The sequence below is a fragment of the Lynx rufus genome, unplaced genomic scaffold, assembly GCF_022079265.1.
Source record: "Lynx rufus isolate CCGP_SWC_20201006 ecotype Redwood Valley unplaced genomic scaffold, mLynRuf1.p SCAF_2, whole genome shotgun sequence".
In the NCBI taxonomy this organism is placed as follows: domain Eukaryota; kingdom Metazoa; phylum Chordata; class Mammalia; order Carnivora; family Felidae; genus Lynx; species Lynx rufus.
In genome coordinates, this window is record NW_025814834.1 from 205,981,820 (window position 1) to 206,009,809 (window position 27,990).

Below are 27,990 nucleotides of genomic sequence, written 5' to 3' on the forward strand. Positions count from 1 at the left end.
AAAAAAATAAAAAAAATAAAAGTAAATGTAGTTATAAAACCAAGTTGGTTTCACGTATATGAAAGGAACACCTATATACATACGAAAGGAGTGCATACATTATAAATTAAGCGGTCATGTTCCTCGTCAGTACAGAACACAGTCATTCTCTTTGTTTAATGTCTAATATGTACTAGATTTCTACTAAATGAATCATAATTTAAAGTGAAAGTGTCTCTATCTAAAACCCATACTGATTTCACTGCTATGTCTTAGTTCCTAAGTAATTCTCTGATACATAATGAGGCAGCCAGAAACTGTCAAGAGTGGGTACAGGCTTTAAAGCCAGACAGGCCTAGTAGGAACCCCAGTCATAAAATTTATTGCCTGTGTGACCCTGGGTGAGTTATTTAATTCTTTGAACCTTATCTTCCTATCTGTGGAAGAAGAGAATAACAACAGCCCTTGCACAGCGGTTATTAGGAGTCTATAAAGTGAAGTCGCTATTTGTAGAGCCTGACATAACTTCTGGGACACATGTGATCTTTAAACGATAGTGGCTATTGGTATTATTAGGAAGCACTATGCCCAGTGGTTAAGAGAACTGTGCTTTGCTTAGAGTTCCTGAGTTCCAGGACTGGCACCCAGCAGCTGTGTCTTGGGGTGAGCTGCCTAACCTTCTCAAGTATCTGTTTCTTCACCTTTATTTTATTATCTTTTTAAATGTTTATTTATCTTTGAGAAAGCGCAAGTGGGGGAGGGGCAGAGAGAGGGAAATAGAGAATCCGAAGCAGGCTCTGTGTGACAGCAGCGAGCCCAATGCGGGTCTAGAACTCACGAACCGTGAGATCGCGACCTGAGCCTAAATCGGGTGCTCAACCGACTGAGCCACCCAGGTGGCTCCTGTTTCGTCATCTCTAAAATTAGAGTAACATCCGTGACGGCATGGAATTGCTGCGAGGGCAGAATTGAGGAATGTTTCAAAGGTCCTCAGCACACAGTAAGCAGTAAGTTAAAGACAACTGTAGGGTTACCCTCCTTGTGACTGTTTTCAATCCTGAAGTAAAGACATTTCTATTCACCATTTCTTACAGGACCCAGGGTATGGATAGATAAGGGCCACGGTGCCTTGATTAGCATCACCCCGTAACAGGGAAAAGTTCTAAAAGGGCTGAGTGAACGCTCCACACCATGTCAAAACACGGCGGCGATTCGAATCAACATTCACCTCTACGCTCCTGCTTTATTATTTTGCTTCAATTTTCATGAGAAGAAGTAGCTTAATGAAGCTCTGGTAGAACCGCGATTCTAAGAAGTGTTTTTGCGATTTAGAACTAATTTAAGTTCTTCTCCTTCAGTCCTTTCTGTCAAGTAAACTGAAAGTGACAGAAGAAAACGATAGCATGGTCTGTCTTGGTGCAGGGAATGGGGCTCCGTTTGGGCTCTTCCTATAAATGCTATTTCACCGAGATAATGAAACAGTTCAAAGGACACATTCAATCCAGCTAATAACGAAAAGGTCTGAATGAGTAATCGAATGAAATCCCTAAACAGGGAATCAGGTACTTCTCGAGCTATCAGCAACTTACTTAAACTGAGTGCCTGAAATTACATTTAATTTTAAGTCTCAGGAGAAACCAGAGGTTTAACCTTATTTTGTATATTGTCTTTCTCTAAGAAATTCAAAGGAGTTGTAATTTTGGAAACATAATTTATAGAACATAATTTTGAGATTATAGATTGCTCCCATTTTGTATGAAAAAACTCCAGTTTCAGATCACTGAAAACAGAGAATCTAGGTAGGAGCTAGTCTTCACTACTAATCCAGTGCTCAGCCATTCTACCACTACTTTCTAAACATTTTCTCTCCCCAACATACAAGCCACTTCCCATAGTTTTAAGAACTGATGCCACAGAAGTGCTCTGTCCCTATTCCTTCCTTCCAGATATAAAACTATTTTTAGCACAAAGTTGAAATCAATAACACCAACAAATACAGTTATCTAGTTGACTTGAGAAGTCATGCTAGCAGTTTTATGAGGATTTTAGTAGCTGGCTGGTGGGAGAGTAAATTGGCACAACCTTTCTGAAGGGCAATTTGGCAAAAGAGAGCAAACACCTGAACATTTTGACACTCTCTGTTCCAAAATCTTACTTCTTAGAAATTACACGGGCGCCTGGGTGGCGCAGTCGGTTAAGCGTCCGACTTCAGCCAGGTCACGATCTCGCGGTCCGTGAGTTCGAGCCCCGCGTCGGGCTCTGGGCTGATGGCTCAGAGCCTGGAGCCTGTTTCCGACTCTGTGACTCCCTCTCTCTCTGCCCCTCCCCCGTTCATGCTCTGTCTCTCTCTGTCCCAAAAATAAAAAAAAAAAAAAAAAAAAAAAAAAAACGTTGGAAAAAAAAAAATTTAAAAAAAGAAATTACTCGAAGGAAAGAATTTGAGAGGTATGCAAAGATGTGTATGCAAGGATGTTCTCTGCCACCTCATTTATCATGGCAAAAAAAATCGGAAACAGATCTGCCGCAACAAACAACTAATGAATTATGGTGTGTCCATTAAACAGAATACAATGCAGCTACCAAAATCCAGCTTACAGGGACGAAGTGTAGTCGCAGTACAGTAAGTAGAAACACCAGGTTATCCAGGCTACTAAGCCTGTCTCTGGGTGATTCAAACGAGAATACGTAGGGACACGTGCTCCAAAATGCCAGCAGTGGTCACCGTGGAGTGCGAGACGGTGACAGATTTGAATTCTTTTGTTTTTGCTGGTTTCCCCACTTTTTTCTACCGATGAACAGTGTACCCTTTCTATAAAGAAGAAAAGTGTCATAATAATTACAAATGTGCCTGGACGTTTTGACCTTTGAGGCAACTTTTATATTAAAAACTCACCGAGTCGGAGCAGGACTGCGCACCCACCCACACATCTAAGCGTTTAATTGTACGCCATGACGTGCGAGGCCCTCAGCAAGCTGCTGCAGGGGGTACAAAGAGACGCGGATCAAGAACGTGAACCTCAGGGTGCTTTCTATGCAGCGGGCATAGAAACACTGCAAGGGAGAAAATGCTACGTGCCACAGAGAGGTTAAAAACTGTGCTACGCAGATTCAGGAGGGAGGAAGAAATGCTTGACACGGTTACCCTTCTCTCAGCGCCAGTTAGGAATTCCTCCTTGGCTGTTTCCAGGAACTCCAGGATGGGTCTCAGCTGTGTGACACACAGGATCAGGTCCTCTTTGTGTTCCAGTAACAGAGCAGACAAGGTCTTTCCCTCCTCTGTGCTCCCTGGGGGAGAAAGAGTTAGAGACACACACCAGAGAAGCTAGTCAATTTGAAGAAAATGACAGCATGGTTTGTCAAGAGAGATCTAACGGAATAGGAAAGTGATTCTCAGCCTATTTTGAGCACCCGAATGCAGAATCTCTTTCTGGAGAGGAAAATACTTTATTATTCTGTTTAAACTCTATGAAAGGAAAAATGTTTCATTTATCTGTCGAAACACAAAGCTGCAGAGCCAGCCAGAGGTTAACTTCTGGTTGGCAAGGCCACTGCTTTGTACCTAACCCAAGCGAGAGAAACTTCAGCGGCAAGTGCTGCTGGCAAACCAGTTCACGTGACCTGGGCAGTCAGAACACTGACTGGGATGTGTGGCTTTTTGAAGGGCAGGAGAACACGGACCGTCTGCTCCAACTTCAAGGTGTCGGACTAGTTAACTAGGGGATAGAAATGGAGGCTCAAGTTTAGGTTGTATACATTTAACAGGCAGCTTCTGGAATTACAGGCAGAATTGATGTGGAAAATCACTTCATGGCAACTAAGCCACTGGAGCAAACTTGACAGCATCTTCCCAGAATAAAACTCAAGCCACTTGGGTGGACAGGGTTTTCTCCTACCTTCTGGCTGTGCTGCTTGTACGTCTTCTGGCTTTCTGTGTAACAACGCTGCCTTTACTGCAGGATTGGAATCTTGGTATAGCCTCAACAGAGACACAACAGTCTGAACATCCAGGCTCTCATCTCTTACTTTATCCAGGATTCTCTGGAATGCTGAACGTCCTTCTTCACCCTCAAGACACCCCATTATAGTCTGTGAACACAAGTAACCAACAAGAGAGATCAGCCGGCCACAAGAACCCCGTGCTCTTTGGATTTGGAGAGTGAGGCCCTAACCAGTTTGATCCCTGCCTGTTTGGCCTTTCTGCGGTATATGGCATTTCTGTGTCCCTTGCATGAGACAACACTGAGTGGGGGAGACGGGGAGAGAGGAAGGGGGAGGAGAGAGGGGTGTGGGGAGAAAATTAATCTTAAGCAGGCTCCATGCTCAGCACAGAGCCCGACACGGGGCTTGATCCAATGACTCTGGGATTGTGATCCGAACCAAAATCAAGAGTAGGATGCCACCCAGGGGCCCCGGGCTCCTCTGACTTTGTAACCCTGAAGCATTTGGTGTGGAGAAGCACCAGCCTTTCTGACCCCTCCTTCTCAGCCTTCCTCACTGGCTTTCCTTCCAAATCTCTACCTATCAGCAGTACCAAAAACTGGTCTCAACTCTGTCCTTTTTCTTCCATTATGCTCTCCCTTTGGAAAAGCTCTCACACACATACTTTTTATATCACCTCTAGGCAGATCACCCTGAAAGCTAGCTCTCTAATCCGAAGCTTTCCGTTTAAGTCTAGAGCCACACAATTTCCCCCAGAAATGCCTTATCCTCCAGAGGTCTTGGCACCAAATGCCACCATCTGGACTCTTCTAACCCTGGAGTACTAAAATATCAGCAACTCTGGTGGTGAAATAAAACAAAATTAGCGGGAGGAAGGCCAACTGGAAAGAAGGGTTAATATTTCTATTTTAGCAATAATGGGTTTACTTTTAAAAATAAGGAACCGAAAGTTAATTTCACGTGCATAGCCTTTGTATTTCCAGTTGGCAAAACTACAACCTACCTTTGATCATTTTTAGTGTCGATACTACAAAAGAAGAGTTTCTGCACAAGAAAGCAAAAAGTTATGGTTTTCTACACACACAGACAACATGAAAGGATCTCATGAAAATCTACACTTGCAAAATTCATCTAGATAGTTCTTATCAATTCTGGTAGTAATTACAGGTTTAAAATTTTTGTTGAGAGAGATTTTTATCCTTTTCTCCTCCTCCCAAATAAACAGGAATTAGGAACGAGTTAGGCTTTGTGTTTCTTGGTTTTGCTTGAGCTTGCTTTCTGATCACAGAATGGCTGTAGAAAGCCAAGTTAAACTTGGTTCCTAGGATTTTTAGTCAGGTACAAAAGTAAATTCAGATAAAACCCAGTTTAGGAATCCATATTAAGTGAATTAAGTAACTTCCAAGAACCTGAAGTCACTCATCTTGTCTCTATTTTAAAAACAATAGACAAACGAGATACCAACTCAGTTGAATGCTTAATCCCCTTCAGTCACATTCATTCAGGCTTCTGTACCTTTGTTGGTCCACCTAAAACCTCTTCAGAGAATGCCTTTTCCCTGATGGCAGTGGGAGGTAGGCAGCCTCTAAGAGGATCGCAATATCCCCGTCACCAGGTATTCGTGCCCTCAGGCTGAGACTGATGATATGCTTCTAAGGAAAAGAATATGGCAGGAGTCACGGGATGGCACTTCTGAGGCGAAGCTACTAGGACTTCCTTCTCGTCTATGTGGGCGTGGTCCGTCTTGGCTCTCGAGGCAGGCTACCGTTTTGTGAGCTGCCCTATGGAGAGGCCCACGTGGAGGGAACTATGTCTCCGGCCAACACTCAGTGAGCGGGCTTGGAAGTCAGTCTTCAGAACCCTGCCAACAGTCACGTGGGTGTACTTAGAACGAGACACTCCCCACCCCCACTCCAACCCAGCCCAGGCAGGGGCTGTCTGCGGCCTTGGCTGATGCACCCTGACACAGACCTCCTAGGCACCTTGAGCCAGGGGCTCGGCTAGGCATGCCTAGATTCCTGACCAACAGAAACGGCGAGGTCATAAATGTGTGCTCTTTTAAACTGCTAAATGTTAATCTGTTACAGGGCAACAAATAACTAACACAGACCCAGTCAGTGCTAATGCCCTTAGTAACTAACGGTTTTCTCCCTCTTCATTTTCACTTTCCTTCCACTCTTTCTTCAATGCATCTTAACCGATACAGCATTTAGCCGTCCTCTTCTATCCGAAGCCAGCGTTCTTTCACCCGAAGCTCTCTGAATATCCCGAATCTACCTCTCTCCAGTATCCAATTTGTCGGGCATTATCACATGAGCCGGTGGGGAAGAAAAGCTTTCATCAATGGTGGCATCTGATGTGCTTCTCATTATCCTCTCTGCTGTCTCCTCCTCGGCAGAACTGCTCAGCAGTGAAATTAAAACATTTGTTAACTTCATTGCTCAGCAGTGACGCTAGGGTGTGACCATCTGGGAAGATGAGCAGGGGTGGGCTGATGAAAGGGCCAGGAGGGAGCAGTCAGTTGCCTGGACAGCCCTGCTCTTTGCTCTTTCTTCCAGAACCTACTGGGGACCTGGCACCAGAGCCAGCATTTTAACTGTTACTCCATCAGCCTCCGAAGCTGCCTGGGGCTCCGCCGTGCGGTGAGCCCTTTTCTGAAATAGCGTATCTGCCTGAACAGAGGGCGTCACATATTGCGGCAGACTGAGGTTCACTTATGGCGATCGAGTACCAGAACTCTGAGAGATGAACCGAAAACCAAGTTTTGCTCTTTAACCATACACTTGGAATTCCTTGGATTCTTAGAGTTAACGGTACTTCAATAAATTCATATCAATTTATGGTCACACATGTATTCACAGAGTACTTCGATTTATGAACGAATTACAGGTCAGTAGATTTAAAGATGGGACAGTTTCCTTTTAAAAATTTAATCTTTGCCTTGTACGAAGGTGTTTTAATTGAATTTACTTATTTTTCCCAACTGTCTGCCTACTGCCTTTGGGTCTGTTTGAGCTATGCTGTATTCTTGTTCACTCACTCCTCCCTTGAATGCCGAGCCAGATGATGGCACTAATGATACAGACCACACGAGCTCAACACCATCCCAGACACTGTGCATATATGCGTCTCCTTAACCCCTCACATCAGTCCTAGGGGGCATTACTTCTACAACTACCTAAATGAGTCAAAGAGGTGAGGTAACCTGCCCAAGGCTGCATGGCCAGGAAGTAGAGTTCCCTGGAGGAAACACTGAGCTGATTCCATTGACCTGGAACCCTTTTCATAGTTCCAACTCCCAGATTTTGAGTATAACCAAATCCGCTTACACTGCATTGTACTGGACTTACTAGAATCAACATCACTTTGAACCCTGGGTCATATCTTGACCATCTGTAGCATTCCTCCTGGTACCGACGATTTGTATATAGACTGGTACACAGTAGGTGCTTAATAAATACTTGTTTAACTGCATGAAATTCCCTTGCCATAAAACCAATAGCCCTTCTACCTATGGCTGCATATCTTAGACTTAATTTGCAGAGAGAAGCTTTGGAAAAACAACAACTTATTTTCATTTCTCATAGGCCTTTAAAATGAATCCTATTAACTTCTCAACAGGGTCACCCTACAATGTCAGTGAACACAGTCCACAAGACACAGACCTGCACTTCTTGACAAACCTCCAAAGTAGTGACATGTTTGAAAACATCACATTCACATGGGAGACTTGTTTGCCTTTGAAACAAAGTTGAAGGAGAAAAAAATGCTACTAGATCTTAAGCTTTGGGAGTCTTTCTAGAACTTTAGGAGAAAAGTGGATCAAACAGCAAGGAAATCAATAGTAGAAGTTATCTCCTTATTCTAGTCATAGATTCACTCTGCTGTATACACAACTAATTAAAAGCAGGGACGTGGCTAGGAATAAAGAAAAAAGACAATTAAAAGTTCCTGCATTACAGCTGAAAAAAAATATGAGCCTGCCTTTAAACAGAGGTTTTGCTCAGCTCAGCCAGAAAGCCTGTTAAGGTCAGGATCTGCTTTTTCTAATGGGCAGCAATATTACACTGAGATAAAGACAGGCAGAAGCCACTTTCCCATCCCAGCACCCAAGAGATTTCTCCTTAATCAGTTTTGGCTTTGGTTGCACACAACCCAAGCAGCCCGGCCTCCTCTCATGTTGCCGCAATCACCGCTCGGGGAATGGCTTTGCCACCTTTCATCATATATCTCAGGAAAGAGAATAACCAGGACACTAGTTGATGGTGTCTTCCTGAAACCCAGTCCAGGCCAGGTGCACACCCTATATCTGTGTTTCAGAAAAGGAACAGGCTGGTCCATCTCAACAGAATGCTCACAAGCCTTAACAAGCCTCAAAATTACACATCCAAGCACAGATTATTTTTAATGTTAAGCTGTCTTCTTAATGTTATGCTGATTAACCAAATAACAACAACAAAAAGCATTCAAAGCTCCTTGGGAGCTAAAAATGTTTAAACAGAAAAATAACAAACAAGCTCCCAACCTTTACGATTGTAGCTGAAATGCAGACTGATGTTTCAAGTGAACAGTTTGCAGATGCTTTCAATACTGAGGCCTTCTGGGGATTCCCATAGTTTGGGGACTTCCAAAAAAATAATTACATGTGTGGCAGGACTTCTTTGCTATAAGGATAGGGATCCAGTCTTATTTCCTTTTCTTTTCCTAGCAACCAGCTCAATGCCTGGCACTTACCAGCTGCTCAGTAAATATTTGCTGAATCAGGGGTAAGCAAAGAGTAACACTTGGGAACAATGTTGCTTGGTGGCCCCTCAAATCACTGAGAGGCAGCAGCACACTGTGACATCTGCCATCATACATGAAGAATTGTGTGAGCCATGAACTTCTCTGACAGTGCTTCTGAGAAATGTGGTCTACAGATACCAAAGCAGCAAAACGGGGAGACTGTTAAAGACGTAGATTCCCTAAACTCTACCACAACCTAAGAATCAGACCCTCTGGAAATGAGGTTTGGAGGTGTAAGTTTTAACAAGTACACCAGATAATTTTTATATACACTGAACCCATTGTCCTAGAGACCGATGGCTTTGTACAAGACGCTACACCTGCAGTTCGGGAAGGTACTTCCAGGCGGGTAATGGTACCTATTTGAAAGCATGACTTGCAAATTAAGCTTAAAGAAACAGCGATCCATCTCATGTGTCAGAGAAAACGACCATGGAACGAGGATATTATAAGGCATTAAGTAAAAAACGCGTTTCAAAGTCAACTAGGCCTAAAAATAGAGTTGATGTAAAAACAAACAACAGCAGTCGCCACCAACTGAGCTCTTTCTATGTGCCTGACATTTTAGTGTGAGTTTTACATCAATAATCTTTATTAATTTGACAACGATCCTGTAATGTAGGTGATAACATTCCTGTTTTACAAATTAAGAAATTAACGTTTATAGAGATTAAGTTGTTTGAGAGCACAACACTAGCAAACGGGAGAGCTGAATAAAATAATTGTACATCCACACTGGAACTCTGCTCGGGCATAAAAAAGGAATAAACATACAATGACATGGATAGACCCCAGAAGAATTATACTGAATGCAAGAAGCCAGACCAAAAAATATATATTGACTATATGACTCCATTTGTATATAATACTCTAGAAAATACAAATTCACTTACAGAGAGAAAGCAGGTCACTATCACCCAGGGATGGGTAAGTTGAAAGGGGGGAGCGGGGGGAGAAGGGAGAAGGGATTACCAAGGGCATAAGTAAATTTAAGGGTGATGGATATGTTCAATATCTTGCTTGTGGTGATGGTTTCAGGTTTTAAAACTTATCAAACTGCACACTTTAAATACATACATCTTGCTGTATGTCAATCCTTAATAAACCTGTCTAAAGGGAAGTTAAAAAGTGACAGATGGGGCACCTGGGTGGCTCAGTCGGTTAAGCGTCCGGCTTCGGCTCAGGTCATGATCTCTGGTTTGCGGGTTCGAGCCCTGCGTCGGGCTCTGTGCTGACAGCTCAGAGCCTGGAGCCTGCTTCGGATTCTGTGTCTCCCTCTCTCTCTGCCCCTCCCCCACTCACACTCTCTATCTCTCAAAAATAAACAAACATTAAAAAAGTGAGACAGAAGTACAGGGCCTAAGTACAAAGCAGCACTTCACCAACTCTATATGTTAATTTAATCTGATGCTCTTTAGCCGTTTTTCTTTTTCTTTCTGTAACTGAAAGGTTTATTATGGACTATAACAGATTCCGTTTTAAATACAGCCACCAAGTGATTTGTAGAGCTCTTACTCTCATCTCTAAAATTGCGAAAAAATAACATAAGCCTATAATGATCCCCAACAGTGAATCAGTGTTCTTTCAAAGTATTATTAATGTTACTGCCATCAAAAGATTAGGACAAGAATCAGGAGGGGAAAAAATGTTGAATGAAACCATGTACAGCAAAAATTTCTTGAGCATTTGTTATTTGCCGCACATTTTAGGTACCAGTGTTAGAAAAAAATGCTTAACACACAGTTCGAGCAAGTCCGTCCACAGGCAACATTAAAAATTTGGGTGTTGCTGGTCTAAGGGATGCTCTTGCTCCTCCATAACCAAAATTAAGTGGAGAGGAAGTCCTAAGAGAACAAATGAAGAGATGTGTCTATAAGCTATCAAGGTAACAAACTAGTGACAAAAATGATACACCGAACAGTTAAGAGAACATCCAAGTGCAAAAATATAAAATCATAATGTCCTTCAACATAATCGGTACAAAGAATACCAAGGATTTGTACCAAGATACCAACCTGTAACCTCCCTACCAGAGTCATCAGGGTTAACCCAGTCGTATAAAAAGCTTCTCTCTCAAGAAAATAATTTACAGCCAACTACTGATTAACCACGGTCAAAATAAATACTTGACCTTGAATTTTTTTTTTTTTTTTTTAAAGTAACTTGCTATGAATCGGGGAAATACTTGAATAGTAGAAGACATTCACTGCTTGGATTATGGTAACTAACAGCAACATGGGAGGCCTCCCCCACCCCACTCCACCCCTCAGATGAGCCTGCAGGCACAGTGCCCGCTGGCTGTGCCAGCCCCTCTCAGCACGGGAGGCACGGCTGGGTGAAGAGAGAAGCACGAGGAGTTCTAAAGTGGCCGTGGAATCAATCCTGTAGGTTCAAGATCTGAGGAATCAGGTAGTGGGAAGCCCACAGGTGGGGATGCGTCTTACCAAGATACTGAAAAGGAGAAAAGGTCAGCTAAGAAAAAGAGCATGATAAGCCACTGGGCAGTTTTCTGTCGGGCAATTCTTAAACATTTATACATACATGACAAACGTGTATCATTTTTACCCTATTGGCAGCAAAACCCAGTGTGCAAAGGAACAGCTAGCTCTAAAGTCAAAGTGGTTTGGTCTGAATTACTGCTCAGTCCTACGAGCTCTGTGACCTTGGCCACGTTATATTACCTCCTTGAGACAGTTTTCTCTTCCATAGAATAGGGCTAGAAAAGAGTAAAATCCACCCTGGTGATTTCTGTCAGAATTAAATGTGATAACATGTGTCCCAAGTGTAGCATATTAAGTACTCAATAAATGTTCACCATGACTGTTTTGTGTCTGAAAATGGCTACTGTATTCCTAAACACTGACTACAGTTTACCATGTAAGGTTTGTATTAAATCCTTGACGTGCCACGTTTTGAGTATTTCTTGTTGTTCTGCTTTGGTTTTTATCATCTGATCTTGATTTGGGGTTATCCATGACTACCCTCTGCTTCATTTTACCCTTGATTAATCAGGAGGAAATGGTATGATCAGTTAAGCATCCTGGATCAAAACTGGTTGAAAGCTGGGATTCAGGATTTGAAAGCACATTGCCTAGTACTGTTGCAAGACGGCTCTTTAGAGACTAAATGTCAAAAAAATTTAAGTTTGAAAAAATTGAGACCTGAGGTATTTTGCATTTTCATTGTTCTGCCCCATATGGAAGGCTGTCTACACCAGCAAACAAACAAAACTCACAGGACCTACCTCCTCCTGTGCACCTTTAATTTCTGAACATTCTTCTAGTCTTTTTAAAACATCCTGGGTAACCAAGAGTGCATCAGAGAAGACACTTTCATTTTCTAGAAGAAAATTCAGCTGACGGCGTTTCCTCTCATACTCTGAGTACAAAACAAAACATAATAAAAAAAAAAATCAGTGATTCATTATTTGAAGTGATTTTTAAAAGTTTAAGCTGATGACCTTTAGGGCATATACTACATCTATAACTGACACCTGACACATCAGTTATGGGTAACAAAGAACAGTGTCTCCTACAGCTTCTTCCTTTGTGCCAGCCTCATCCTGGTTAGAATAATGGGTAGACATCAAAACTGATACATCACTATTTCAGTATTGCTTTTCTGCTCTGTAGTTCATCTTCAGACTTCCAACACTCAAAAACAGAAACACTTTTAAAAGAAGAATGCCCCAGGAGGAGTTTTGCTTCAGATTTTTTGTGGGACTGGATTGGATTTTGGGTGCCTATCTAGCAGTGGTCTTCAGTAAATTCATCACTGAAACAAAAGAATTCATGGGGCGCCTGGGTGGCTCCGTGGGTTGAGCGTCTGGTTCTTGGTTTCACGCAGGTCACGATCTCACATTTCCTGAATTCGAGCCCCGGGTTCACTATGCACTGGCAGCCCGGAGCCTACTTGGGATTCTCTCCGTCTCCTTCTGCCCCTCCCCTTCACTCTCTCTCTCTCTCTCTCTCAAAAATAAACAGAGGCGCCTGGGTGGCGCAGTCGGTTAAGCGTCCGACTTCAGCCAGGTCACGATCTCGCGGTCCGTGAGTTTGAGCCCCGCGTCGGGCTCTGGGCTGATGGCTCAGAGCCTGGAGCCTGTTTCCGATTCTGTGTCTCCCTCTCTCTCTGCCCCTCCCCCGTTCATGCTCTGTCTCTCTCTGTCCCAAAAATAAATAAACGTTGAAAAAAAAAATTTAAAAATAAACAAAACAAACTTTAAAAAAAAGAAACAAAAAATCCACAAGAGTCACTGAACATAGTAACTGACAACAGAGGGACAGATCACAAAACAACTATTACGTGAATGTTACCTGGTTCCGTGCTCGCCTCCTTCGCCGCACTAAAGGCTTGTCCGGCAGGGGAGGGGGAACAAACTTCAGCTGGACGAGGAGTCTCCACCGGGGCGTCTGCATTCCCCGGAATCTCCTGGGCAGTGGAAGGACCCATGCTCCTCTCCTGTGCAGCCGTATCGACCGCCTCCTCGGTCTCGGCTTTCACAGGGCCCCCCGGAGGGGCAGAATCCTCCAGGGAACAACGGGGCTCTCCGGCACCCTCAGGGGAAAGGATTTCCCCCTCGGGCTTCTCGGGCTCCTTCCTGAATGACTCTGAGGACGGTGCGGAGACATCCCTCGCCACCTGGCCCTGAACGGAGCAGCTCACGAGGTCGGTCAGAAGGTTTTTACAACTAACGGCCACGTCAAACATCTGCAGGCTGTCGGCTAAAGAGATGATTTTGGAGAAGTTGTGCTTGCCCACAGGCAGCTTGCCAGTGTACATCATTTCCAGCAAGAGGGCAAACTCCTCGGGGCTCACCACAGACGCGTCGATGGAGATGGTGTCGGTGTTGTCCAGCAGGGTTTTGAACAGGAGGCTGGCCGCGGCCAGGACGAGCTTGTGGGCCCGGAAGTAAATGGTGCCAATGGAAATGGTGCAGTCACAGAACTGCTGCTCCTTGCACAGGGTGTAGAGCTGCTGCAGCAGCTGCCGGCTATAGTTGGGGAGCTCCATCGCATCAGCTCTGCCCCGAGGACGTCTCCCCCTCTCTTCTTCCGGAATCCGCTTTCTGCGGATCGGCGCTACATCCCAGGGAAACCCAGAAAGCGCCACGTTAATACCTCACCAGCACAAAGGGAGACGCCACGAACGAAACAGTCAGACAAACAGGCAACTCACTCGTGCGTTTGACAAACATTTCTCAACAGGGAGGGGCGCTGCGCCAGGTACGCTAAATCATGACGGTAACCGTCACGCGTTTAATACATGGAAGCGACCACGCTTAGCGCTTCATCTGGGAGCTCTCACGGGATCCTCACAATGACTCAATGGAAACCTTCCCCATTTTACAGATGAGACTAGAGCTCAGAGGTAGTGAGAGAACCAGCCTGAGGAAAACAGCTGTTCAACAGCATATGCGTACCACCCGTGTCAGAGCGGTACGCGCCCCTGCTTCCGGTGAGTTCTCAGCCAAACGAAGAAGGCTCACACGGTTACATAAACGGACTTTCAATACGCTGTCCTCATCTCATCTGACCTATGTGCAACACAGGACATGGGTCATCACTCCCTCCCGCTGCAAACACCTGTTTCACTTGCTCTTGCTCTCTCTGGTTCTCCTGTGACCTCACCACCCAGCATCCTTTGCTGGGTCCTCTGGGTCACACTGGCCTCTACCGTTTGGAATATTCCAGGACTCAAGTCATCTCTCCTCCTGTCTTCTGTCCCATCTAATTCCACACTTCTGAAATATCAACAAATCCTGGGGCACCTGGGTGGCTCAGTCGGTTGAGCGGCCGACTTCCGCTCAGGTCATGATCTCGCGGTCCGTGAGTGAGTTCGAGCCCCGTGTTGGGCTCTGTGCTGACAGCTCGGAGCCTGGAGCCCGTTTCGGATTCTGTGTCTCCTCTCTCTAGCCCTCCCCCATTTGCTCTCTGTCTCTCTTTGTCTTTCAAAAATGAATAAATGTTTAAAAAAATAAATAAATAAATAAAAAGAAATATCAACAAATCCGGACTATGCAGTTTATCCTTATCCTGTCAGCTTGCAGGGTGACATCTCAAGCTCAGTCCTGTCCTCTGGAGTCCAGATGCACACCTCCAGCTACCTACTCAGCATCTCCAATCGGAGGCCTGATAGGTTGTTTCAACTTGTATCTAAAACTCTCCTGCCACCTTCCCATTTTATAGCAATTTTGTCTTTCTAGCTGTTCAGGACAAAACTCAAAAGTCAACCTCGATTCCCGTCTTTTCCTCCTACTCTGTATGGAATCCGTTATAAATCCTGTTGGCTCTACCTTCAACACATATCCAAAACCCAATCACTTCCTGCTGCCTCCACTGGCTCTCTCTGATCAGTCCAAGCCCTCGTCCCCTATTATCTGGATTACGACAGCGATCCCTTCTAACCGTCTCCATGCCTCTGCCCCTTTCCAGCACTACCCCCAGGAGTCAGAGGGGTCTTCTTAGCACACAGCCACATCCTGTCCCTTCTCCGCACAAAGGCCTCCTGGGCTTCTGGTCTCAGAGTAAACGCCAAAAGCCAAAGTCCTCCTAATGGCCTACATTCCTCCTCATAACCTGGTTGGCATTAACTCTCTGATGTCACCTTCCACCCGCTCTCCCTCACTCATTCCACCTTAAGCACGCTGCCTTCCTCACCGATCACGGAACACACTAAGCATGTTCATCTGCAGGTGTCTCCACACGGGTGCATGGCTCACTCTCACTTCCATCAGGTCTCTGCTCTAAGGCCCCATCACCACTGAAGGCTTCCCTATGTCCTTTAAATAGAAGCCTCTTCTCCATTCCATTCCTCTTACTCTATTTATCAGCATAGCATTATCACCTATGACATATATTTTTACTCATCATCGTGTATCTCCCTTCACTGGAATGTAAGCTCCTTTAGGGAAGGAACTTGTTAAAATCGTCTGCTATATCCCAGAGCGTAAAATTCTGCCTCACACGATGTTGTTGATTAGATGGTGGCATGAAGAAACGAATGGAAGGAAAGCTAACGGCAGAGATTTGCACCCAGAAACCCAGCTTCGGAACAGGGGGGTCAGGCAGTTAGAGGAGGAGCTGACCGGCCTGAATAAATGAGTAGGCACTGACAAGGGAAAGACAGTGAAAGACAACAGGCGCTCGAAGCAGGGAGCCTGCGAGAGGCACATGGACAAGAAAACATCCCCAGCGGTGGTGAGGAAGGGGAGGAGGGGGAGCTGTAAGGATGTCAGTGATACTGGACAGGAAGCATCAGGGGCTAAATCTGGCAGGCGGTGTGGCCACAGATACATGGGCCATGCTTAGGAGCTTGGATTTACCTGAAAGGGAATGAGGAACACTGAAGGGTTTCAAAGGCTTTAAGTAGGGAAGTTGCATGGTCAGAGAGGCATCTTAAATGTATCATCTAAGTGACATTTGCACGGAATTGAGGGAGATAATGCTGGAGACAGGCTCTATTATTGCATGAGTTCACAGATAAATCAATGAAGGCTTTGACCCGGAAAAGTGGCAAGAGAAGAGAGAGAAAGAGACAAGCAAAAATATTCAGAAAATGTAACCGTCACGATTTAAGAGTCTGAGCGGATGCGAGGGAAGAGAGAGACAGCTCCCAGGTCCTGGTATGGTACGTGAAGGTGGGTGCTGAGATGATCCAGACAACATAAGAAAAGTTTAGGGAAGAGGACATCCAGTTCGGTTTTGGGTTGATGATCTTATGACCATAGCCAAACTGTATAATCTCACTCGGATAAGGAAAAGAAAGTGCACTGACCGGGGGGTGGGGTGGGGGGACAAATGTCAGAATAACACTGGTTGCCTTTGTTAGCAAGATTGTGGATGATCCCCTTCTAGTCCACCACCATTTCTTTAATTCCCCACATTTGAAGCTGACAGATAAAAACACAAATATTTCCAAGTTCTGGTTTCTGGTCGGGCATGGAAGGAGCTTAGGAAGTCACCATTCCATCCTGACAACAAGTAAAAAGCTGAAAAAAAATGGAAAGGTCAACAACTCTTTTTAGATCTGTCAGAGAACCGAGGTCACAGGGCAAAACTGCTATCCCCCAAATTGGAGAGAAAGACAGGCAGATTCGGAGAACTGCAACTTCTCAGAACAGAAACCCACCAACAGACACATGGTGGGAACCACACCAGGAACAAAACAAAAAAATGAAATTGACAAACTGCCTCAGGCTCAGGGTGGACAAGTCTGAGTTAAAAACTCCAGAGGGACCAAGTCATAATTTTGTGAGTTCTACCTGCAGGAGCTCTAAGGGGTGAATATAGGAGAAAAACCTCCTCCTGCTTCAGGCAGAGGAAGGGAGGGAACTAACCATTTTTAAATATACCCGAGCACTCTGTTCTTAACAAGGCCTAGTTTCAGGAGAAACTATTTTACCAGATTCATACCTAACTGGGGGAAGGAAAATACACTTCACCCCACTTTTAGCCATCCTGCCCCAAGATGTGTGTTGGGGGGGGGGTTCTGAAAAACACTGGTGAAGTTCACAGACCAGGGGCACAGGCTCACCAAACCACTGAGACCTAATCATCAGTCTATAAAACACTTCCTCCCCTGCACCTTACCATCCCATCAACTATAGGCTTATTTACCACAATTTCTTTCTTTGTATGTATGTATGTACGTATATATATACGTGTGCATATACACACACACACACACACACACACACACGTATTTTTTATATTTATATAAATATAAATGCTTACTCATTATATATTTATATATACATATACATATATACATGTATATACATACATATATTTACTTATTTACTTATTTTTAACGTTTATTCATTTTCTGAGAGACAGAGTGTGAATGGAGGAAGGGCAGAGAGAGACAGGGAGACACAGAATCGGAAGCAGGCTCCAGGCTCTGAGCTAACAGCACAGAGCCCAACACGGGGCTTGAACCCACGGACCGTGAGATCATGACCTAAGCCAAAGTCAGACACTCAACCAACTGAGCCACCCAGGCACCCCTACCACAATTCCTTTTATCCGGTACTTTATGTCTACCTTTCAAGAAAAACTTTCAAGGGGCACCTGGGTGGCTCAGTTGGTTAATCGTCCAACTTCAGCTCAGGTCATGATCTCACAGTCCGTGAGTTCGAGCCCCATGTCAGGCTGTGTGCTGACAGCCTAGAGCCCGCTTCAGATTCTGTGTCTCCCTCTCTCTCTGCCCCTCCCCTGCTCATGTTCTGTCTCTCTCTGTCTCAAAAATAAATAAAAACATTAAAAAAATTAAAAAAGAAAAAAGAAAAACTTTCAAGACATACTGAAAGGCAAAAATTACAGCTTTAAGGACTGAACAAGCATCAGAACTACACTCAAATATGTCAGGAGTTATCTGACCAAGAAGTGTTTGGTTGTTTGGTTTTTTTTTAAGTTTATTTATTTATTTTGAGAGTGGGTGGGGAGGGCAGAGAGGGGGAGAATCCCAAACAGGCTCCGTGCTGTCAGTGCAGAGCCCAACGAAGGGCTCAAACTCAAAAAAAACGTGAGATCGTGGCCTGAGCCAAAATCAAGAGTTTGATGCTTAACCAACTGAGCCACCTACACACCACTCTGACCAAAAATTTTTAAACACCACAATTAATATGCTAAGGGCATTAATGGAAAAAGTAGACAACACACAAGAAAGGATGAACAATAGAAGAAAGATGGGAATAAGAAAAAATGAAAAAAAATGCTACAAGTCAAAAACATAACAGAAATTAGGAATACCTCTGATATGTTCATTGAAAACTGGAAAAAACTGAGGAAAGAATCTCTGAGTTTGGGGGTACCTGGGTGGCTCAGTCAGTTGAGTGTCCGACTTTGGCTCAGGTCATGACCTCACAGTTTGTGAGTTCAAGCCCCGCGTCGGGCTCTGTGCTGACAGCTCAGAGCCTGGAGCCTGCTTCAGATTCTGTGTCTCCCTGTCTCTCTGCTCCTCCCCCACTCACACTCTGTCTGTCTCTCAAAAATAAATAAAACATAAAAAAAAATTTTTAAAGAATTCTGAGTTTGAGGATTGATATAACAATAGAAACGTCCCAAACTGAAAAGCAAAGTGAAAAGATCAGGACAGAGTATCTAAGAACTGCAAGACAACTGCAAAAGGTAAAACATATGTTCAGTGGGGATATTTGATGGAACCAAAAGTAAAAGGAACACAAGCAATATTTGAATAATAATGACTGAGCATTTCCCCAAATCAATGTCAGACACCACACCACAGGTCGAGGGTGCTCAGAGAACACCAAGCAGGGTAAGCAGCAAATGTTACATTTAGGCATATCATATTCAAACTACAGAAAATTAATACTTTAAAAAAAATCTCCAAATAAAGGGGGGGGTGGGGAGGAAGACCACTCTACTTCTAGAGGATCAAAGATAAGAATCACCTCTGATTCCTCCTCAGAAACCACGCAAACAGGAAGAAGGTAGAATAAAATATTTGAAGTGTGAGAGAAAAAAACCAACTTAGAATTCTGTACCCTGCAAAATTACCCTTCAAAAGTGAGGGGGGGAATAAAGCCTTTCTCAGACAAGCAAAACTGAGAGACTCGGTTGCCATTAGACCTGCCTTGCAAGGAATGTTAAAGAAGTTCTTCAGAGAGAAGGAAAACGATAAAGTACAGAAATCTGAATCTATATAAAGAAATGAAAAGCATTGGAGAATGAATAGGTGAAGGTAAAATAAAACATTTATTTCTTAATTCTTAATTGATATAACTGATAACTGTTCAAAATAACAGCAATTTATTTGATTATGTATGTTTATGTCTTGATATACTTATATATAAGTCAAATAAATGACAGCAATGATACAAGGGATGGGAGGGGAAAATTGGGATTATTTTATTAGTATATATGGTGCTTGCAGTACCTGTGAAATAGTATAGTGTCATTTGAAAGTGGACTTGAATTAGATATAAATGTATACTGCAAACTACAGAGCAATCACTAAAACAAGTCTGAAAAGGAGTATAACCCATATGTTAGGAAAGAAGTGAAAACGGACTCAGGTGAAATACTCAATTAAAAACCATGAAAGAATGAAAAAAACTCGGAAGACAAAAATAGGAACACAGAACAAGGGCAACATATATACAACATTAACAAATACGGCAGATATAAATCAACTATATCAATAATCGCTTCAAACATCAATGGTCTAAATACACCTATTAAAAGGCAGATATCAGAATAGACTGAAAAACAGGACCCAAACTCTATGTTATCTGTAAGAAACCCACTTCAAATATAAAGACATATAGATTTAAAGTAAATCCACAGAGAAAGATATATCACGCTAGTACTAATCAAAAAAAAGCAGGAGTAGCTATATTAATTTCAGACAGAATACACTTCAAAGTAAAAAAAAAAAAACGATCAGGGATAAAGAGGGGCATTACAAAATAGAAAAGGGGTCAATACTTCAAAAAGACATAATCTTTTACATGCATATGCCTAACAACACAGTATCAAAACAAGGCAAAGTGAAAGAACTGCAAAGAGAAATAGACAAATCTACTATTATAGTTGGAGACTTTAAACATCCCTCTATCAAAAATGGACAGGTCCAGCAGGCAGAACTTCAGTAAGGACACGGTTGAAGTCAACAGTACTATCAGTCAACGGGGTATAATGGGCATTGATAGACTTTCCATCTAACGACAGCAGATTAGACATTCTTCTCAAGAGCACATGAACATTCACCCAACTAGACCAATTCTGGGCCATAAAACTCCCTTAACAAACTAAAAAGAATAGAAATACAATCTCTGCTCTCAGACCACAATAGAATTAAACTAGAAATCAATGACAAAGAGATAGCTGGAAAATCCCAAATACTTGGAGATTAAACAACACACATTTTTCTAAAATTTTTTAATCTTTATTTATTTTTGAGAGAGAGAGACAGAGTACGAGCAGGGGAGGAACAGAGAGACAGGGAGACACAGAATCCGAAGCAGGCTCTAGGCTCTGAGCTGTCAGCACAGAGCCTGACGTGGGGCTTGAACTCATGAACTGTGAGATCATGACCTGAGCTGAAGTTGGGACCCTTAACCGACTGAGCCACCCAGGCGCCCCAAACAACACACATTTTTCTAAATAATACATCGGTCAAGAAAGAAATCACAAGAGGAATTTAACTAGGGGGCGCCTGGCTGGTTCAGTAGATGGAGCAGGTGACTCTTGACTTCAGGGTCATGAGTTTAAACCCCATGTTGGATGTAGAAATTTAAAAATATATATGTCCTAAACTAAATGAAAATGTAAATACAACTCATCAAAATTTGTAGAATGCAGCAAAACCAGTGCTTAGAAGAACATCTATAGCACTGAATGCGTTTTCAGAAAAGAAGATCTAAAACCAATAATTTAAGCCTCCACCTTGGGATAGAACAAGAACAAAGTAAATCCAATTAAACAGTAGAAAAAAATTAGCAAAGAAATAAATGAAATTGAAAAGAGTAAATGCATAAAGAAAAATCAATGAGGGGCGCCTGGGTGGCACAGTCGGTTAAGCGTCCGACTTCAGCCAGGTCACAATCTCGCGGTCCGGGAGTTCGAGCCCCGCGTCAGGCTCTGGGCTGATGGCTCAGAGCCTGGAGCCTGTTTCCGATTTTGTGTCTCCCTCTCTCTCTGCCCCTCCCCCGTTCATGCTCTGTCTCTCTCTGTCCCAAAAATAAATAAACGTTGAAAAAAAAAATTAAAAAAAAAAAAAAAAAGAAAAATCAATGAAACCAAAAACTCTTTCTTTGAAAAGATCAATAAAATAAGTATGTCTCTAACCAGACTAAGGAAAAAACAAAAAACAAAAAACAAAAGGAAACAAAACAAAAAACACAAGTTACTCATACAGAAATGAAAAAGGGGACATTACTATAGATTTCACATAAAATAAAAGGAAAATCAAAAAATATGAGCAACTTTATGCCCACAAATTTGATAACTCTGACAAAATGGATCAATTCTTTAAAAGATACAATCTGCCAAAACTCACACAAGAAGAAAGAGACAATCTGAATAGGCCTAAATCTATTAAAGATATTGAGTAATTAATACTGGAAACACCAGCCCCAGATGGGTTTACTGGTGAATTCTACCAGACATTTAAGGACAAAATTCCACCAAATATCTACCATCTCTTCCAGAAGACAGAATCAGAGAGAATACTTCCTAACTCATTCTATGAAGCCAGCATTACACTAACACTAAAACCAGACAAAGACATTAGAAGGAAACACACACACACACACACACACACACACACCAACATCTCTCATGAACCAAGATACATAAATCCTCAACAAAGTATTAGCAAATCAACTCCAACAATATATACAAAGAATGATACACCATGATCAAGAGGGATTTATCCCAGGTATCCAAGGCTGGTTCAATATTTGAAAATCAGTAAATGTAATCCATCACATCAACAGGCTAAAGAAGAAAAATCACATTATCATATCACTTGACAAAATCTAAAATGCATTTATGATTAAAAACTCTCAGCAAGTTAGGAATAGAGAGAAACTTCTTCAATTTGATAAACAACATCTACAAAAACCAACAGCTAACATTATCGTTAATGGAGAGAAACTTGTTCTTGCTAAGATCAGGAACAAGGTAAGGGTGTCCCTTCTCGCCATTGCTTTTCAACATTGTACTGGAAGTTCTAGCTAATTAATAAAACAAGAAAAGGACATAAAAAGTCTACAGATTGGGAAGAAAGGAATAAGACAGTCTTTGTTTACAGATGATCGCTGTCTCTGTAGAAAATCCAGCAAAAAAATCAACAACAAAAAAACCCCTAATAAGCAATTATAGCAAGATTGCAGGATACAAGGTAAATATATGAACATTAATCACTTTCCAATATATCAGCAATAAACAAGTAGAACGTGAAGTTAAAACATTACCACTTAATTAGGACCTAAAAACAAAATTTTAAAAATGAAATATTTAACAGTAAGTCTAACAAAATATGTATAAGAGTTATATGAGGAAAACTATAAAACTCTGATGAGATATCAAAGAAAAACTAAGTAAACGGTGAGATGTTCTATGTTCATGGATAGGAGGACTCAGTTTTGTCAAAATTTCAGTTTTTTCCCAACTTGATCTATAGATGCAACACAATCCTAATCAAAATCGCAGCAAGTTATTTTGTGGATACTGATAAACTGTTTCTAAAGTTTATTTGGTGAGGCAGATTAGCCAACTCGGTATTGAAGGAGAGTAACAAAAACTGGAGGACTGATGCTACTCAATTTCAAGGCTTACTACAAAGATACGGTAACTGAGACAGTGCAGTATTGGAAAAGAGCAGATAAATCATCCCACAAAAATACAGTCAACTGATCTTTGACAAAGGAGCAAAGACAAGACAAGGCAAGATAGTATTTTCAACAAATAGTGCTACAAAAACTGGACATCCACATGTAAAAAAATGAATCTAGATACAGACCTCACAGCCTTCACAAATTTAACTCAAAATGGATCACAGATCTAAATGTGAAACGTAGAACTAGGAAACTAAAAAACAACACAGAAGGGGCACCTGGGTAGTTCAGCTGGTTAAGTGGACTCTTGGCTTCGGCTCACATGTTACAGTGGTGAGATCGAGCCCCTGTGTCGGACTCTGCACTGACAGCACTGAGCCCGCTTGGGATTCTCTGCCTCCCTCTCTCTGCCCCTCCCCTGCTCGCTCTCTTTCTCAAAATAATAAGAAAAGAAAAGAACATAGGAGAAAACCTAGATGAACTTGAGTACAGTGATGACTCTTTAGCGGCAACACCAAAGGCATGATCCCTAAAAGAAATAACTGAGAAGCCAGATTTCAAATTATAAAAAAAAAACCACTTTTGTTCTGTGAAAGGTAATGTCAAAAAAATGAGAAGACAAGCCACAGACTAGAATAAAATATTTGCAAAAGACACATCTGTTAAAGGACTACTACCCAAAGAACTCTTAAAACTCAACAATAGGAAAACACACAACCTGACTAGAAAATGCACCAAACCTTAACAGACCTCTCACCAAAGAGACATAGATAGCAAGTATAAGAAGCAAATATGAAAACAATGTTCAATATACATCATAAGAGAATTGCAAATTAAAGCAACCTATTACAATGGCCCAAATCTACAACATTGACAATACCAAATGCAGTGAGGATGTATAGTAACAAGAACTCCTATTTATTGCTAATGAGAATGTAAAATAGTACAGCTGCTTTGGAAGACAGCTTAGCAGTTTCTTAGAAAACGAAGCATACCCTTACCATATGATCCAACAATTGTGCTCCCTGGTGTTTACCCAAATGAACTGCCCACACAGAAAGGTGCACGCAGATATTTATAGCAGCTCTATTAAGAACTGCCAAAACTTGGAAGCAATCAAAATGACTTTCAGTAGGTAAATGGATAAATAAACTGTGGCACATCCTGATAATAGAACATTATTCTACACTAAAAAGAAATGAAGAACAAGCCATAGAAAGACATGGAGGAAACTTAAATGCATATTGCTCAGTGAAAGAAGCCAATTTGAAAAGGCTATATACTGTATGAATCCAACTATTGTATTCTAGAAAAAGGCAAAATTCTAGAAAAGGCAAAACTATTGAGGCAGTCAAAAGATCAGTGGTTGCCAGTGGTTGAAGGAGGATTTTTAGGGCAGTGAAATTATTCTTTATGATACCACAATGGTAGATTCATGTATTATACATCTGTCAAAATCCACTGAGTGGACAATGCCAAAAGAGTACCCTAATGAAACTATGGGCTTTGGGTGATAGTAAGTCCACGTAGGTTCACTGATTGTAACAAATGCATCACTGTGTTGTGAGATAGTGGGGAGCCTGCGGGGGAGGCAGGGTTACGTGGGAACTCAACTGTACTCTGTACTCTCAATCTTGCTGTAAACCTAAAACTTCTCTAAGAATTAAAGTTCATTTATTTAAAAAACTTCATAAAACGAATGTAAATTTTTCGGTTCTCATCACCCCAAACCTTATCTATATACCGTGGTATTGAACATTGTGGAACATTCATGAATTCATAGAATTTTTTTTAGCTTACTCACAGTATCTTTAAGAATATCTAGCCCTGGGGCACCTGGGTGGCGCAGTCGGTTAAGCGTCCGACTTCAGCCAGGTCACGATCTCGCGGTCTGTGAGTTCGAGCCCCGTGTCAGGCTCTGGGCGGATGGCTCAGAGCCTGGAGCCTGTTTCCGATTCTGTGTCTCCCTCTCTCTCTGCCCCTCCCCCGTTCATGCTCTGTCTCTCTCTGTCCCAAAAATAAATAAACGTTGAAAAAAAAAAAAAAAAAAGAATATCTAGCCCTACTGTTTGAATACAATTTGTCTTAATATCTGGATTATAAAAATGCATACTTTTTTTAAAGAAATAAAGTGCAGACTGGGAGCTGACATGTGACACTAGTAGCCGCAGGGGCAGGACTGGAATCCGTATCTCCGGTTTTCTAGTGGAAAACAAAACAAAACAAAACAAAACAAAACAAAACAAATGCTGTAAGATTTTAAGGAGGCAAAAGTAGGAGCTATACTTTTTTTTAAAAAGGAGATAATGGGGCGCCTGGGTGGCGCGCGGTCCGTGAGTTCGAGCCCCGCGTCGGGCTCTGGGCTGATGGCTCAGAGCCTGGAGACTGTTTCCGATTCTGTGTCTCCCTCTCTCTCTGCCCCTCCCCCGTTCATGCTCTGTCTCTCTCTGTCCCAAAAATAAATAAACGTTGAAAAAAAAAATTAAAAAAAAAAATAAAAAAAATAAAAAGGAGATAGTTCTTAAAATTTGTAAATTAACTTCTTTTAATAACTGAGAATAAAATCAGAACAAGAATTCAGTATGCAGACAGCACAAAGTATAAACTACTAAACAGGCACTAAAGTTTTTCTAAAAAATGAATTATATCAACAGAATGTGCCTTTTTTCCCCTAAGAGCAAACATAGGCCTTGTGGATTCAGTAAATCAAAAGACTTATCTGGATGTACATTAGATCTTTTTAAACATTCTTATTAATATGAAATAAGTGACTGAGATTTTATTTTCAGGAAAAACTAAAACATACTTAAAATGTCATTTCTGGGGGCCGCTTAGGTGGCTCAGTCAGTTGAGCTTCCGACTTCGGCTCAGATCATGATCTCACGGTCTGTGAGTTCGAGCCTCGTGTCGGGCTCTGTGCTGACAGCTCAGAGCCTGGAGCCTGCTTTGGATTCTGTGTCTCCCTCTCTCTCTGACCCTCTCCTGTTCATGCTCTGTCTCTGTCTCAAAAATAAATGAACATTAAAAAAAAAATTTTTTTTAATGTCGTTTTTGGTAATTTTTTCTAGGGAAATTATCCACATCTTCCATCAGATTAAAAAACAAAAGATCTACCAATGATCCAGAGGGAGGTATTTTAAGCATTAACTACAGAATCTTGTAGTCAGAGCTATTTCATATTTTTGTCAACAACTAGATGAGAAAATAATAGAATAACTGTAGCCGAATAAGCAACTGAGCAAAGTTAAAAAAAAATTGAACTGAACTATATGGTTTACCAATATACAGATACTAAAACATAGTTATCAACCTGCAATAAAGGGAGAATGGAGGTAGTTAAGGCAGAAAACATTCAAGGGTGATCAAGGGCTACTTAATGAATGTAAGCTGGCAATGTTGAAAGTTGCAAATTACTGAGATTAATAGGAATACTAATTAAAGAGCGGACTTTTGGCAAAATGGCACACTGAGCTGGTGTAAATGGACCTTTTCTCCCACTTCATACACACAGAAATGCTGGATAAAACATTTTAAAAGTGCTTTTAAAATATATAGTCAAGCTTAAAAAAAAAAAGAAAAAAAAAGGAAATCCCCAAGCACCTAAAATGAAAGAGACATCAAAATCAAAGCTGGAACAGTAAGTGGATGTTGAGACCACGGTGACCCACAGGGGTTTCAAACTCCAATCCAGGCCCTGGGCTTGGAGGAGAAAGCCTTAATCCTCACATGGAGACTAGAAATACAGCTTCAGGCAGGTAGAAGGTGGGTGAGTTGAAACTGAGACCCTTGTGTAAAGCCCAGAGACTCAAATATCTATCCTTCCTTGATACACTGTCTGAAAAAAATCTCTGCTCACTGACTCAGGGAAGCAGCAATAAAAGTTGTTAATTATCTATGCCTTAAAAGGAAAAGGCACCCACAAGAAATCTAAAATGTAGGCCTATGCCATACAGAGGCATGTGTAGGTATGCAAATCTGTATCATACAGGAATCCTGAGCTGAGAAATTAACATCCAAACTGGTCTTTGACGTGCAGCGGAAAAAACCCAGAATACTTTCACAACCCAAGGCACAGAGACACAGGGAAGAAGAAAAACACAGAACAGAACTCACTATTACAAACCATATGAGGAAGACCCAAATGTGAAAGGTAAATCTATAAAGGCTAACAGTAGAAAATGTCAGAGGGTGTCTTTGAAGCAGGGGTAGGGAAACTTCGTAATGCCCCAAATGCCAAAAAAAAAAAAGGGGGGGGGGGTAATGATGAATTTCACTGCATTGATGGTAAAGATTTCTATCAAAAACATGATTAACAGACAATGGACAAATGGTAAATCAGGAGATGATATTTGCAGAGTTTAAAGTCAACAAGGAGTTAGTATGAGATTTAAGTAATTCCTGCAAATCTTAGGAAAAAAATTAAAATTCAAGTAGGGGTAAAAGGAGCAAATGATATAACCAGGCAATTAAGAGAAGGAAAAGCTTACTTTTGATTAACTGACAAGTAGTAATTGTAGTGGTTATAACAGCAGTAATAAGAGCTGGCATTTATTTGATGCTTATTATATTCAGGAAGAGTTTATTATATTCAGGAATATGCTTTACATATATTAATTCATTCTGTCCTCTCAACAACCTGATGAGGCAGATTCTGTAATTATCCCCTTTTACTGATGAAGAGCCTAAGGCCCAGAGAGGTTGAGTAATTTCTCTAAGGTCTCACAGTAACACATGGTAGAACTTGAATTTGAATCTAGGGTGCCACTGGTGAGTATATAAATTGATACAGCTATTCTGGAAAAACATTCTGGTAATATTTAGTGAAATTTTCTCTGCATATATGCCTTGCAACCCAGTAATCATACTCCTGCATACATATCCTAGAAGAGTTCTTACCTGGGTCCATAAGGAAACATGGCCAGAAAGATTACTGGGGCATTGTTTGGGTAGCAGGGAGATGAGAGGCAATTTAGATGTCTATCACT

The 27,990-nt window shown here is 41.9% G+C and overlaps 1 protein-coding gene across 2 annotated transcripts in view; it reads right to left on the minus strand.

Annotated features, from left to right (window-relative positions):
* ZBTB40 (zinc finger and BTB domain containing 40) overlaps positions 1 to 27,990 on the minus strand; it is a 77,985-nt gene that overhangs the window by 22,193 nt on the left and 27,802 nt on the right. For both annotated transcript variants that reach the window (XM_047083568.1, XM_047083567.1), the window contains exons 2-5: positions 13,017 to 13,781; positions 11,948 to 12,081; positions 3,873 to 4,065; positions 3,122 to 3,264 (exon numbers count right to left, since the gene is read on the minus strand). In XM_047083568.1, coding sequence (XP_046939524.1) covers positions 3,122 to 3,264; positions 3,873 to 4,065; positions 11,948 to 12,081; positions 13,017 to 13,713 — 1,167 coding nt within the window. In that variant the 5' untranslated portion in view covers positions 13,714 to 13,781. The remainder of the gene's footprint in view (positions 1 to 3,121; positions 3,265 to 3,872; positions 4,066 to 11,947; positions 12,082 to 13,016; positions 13,782 to 27,990) is intronic.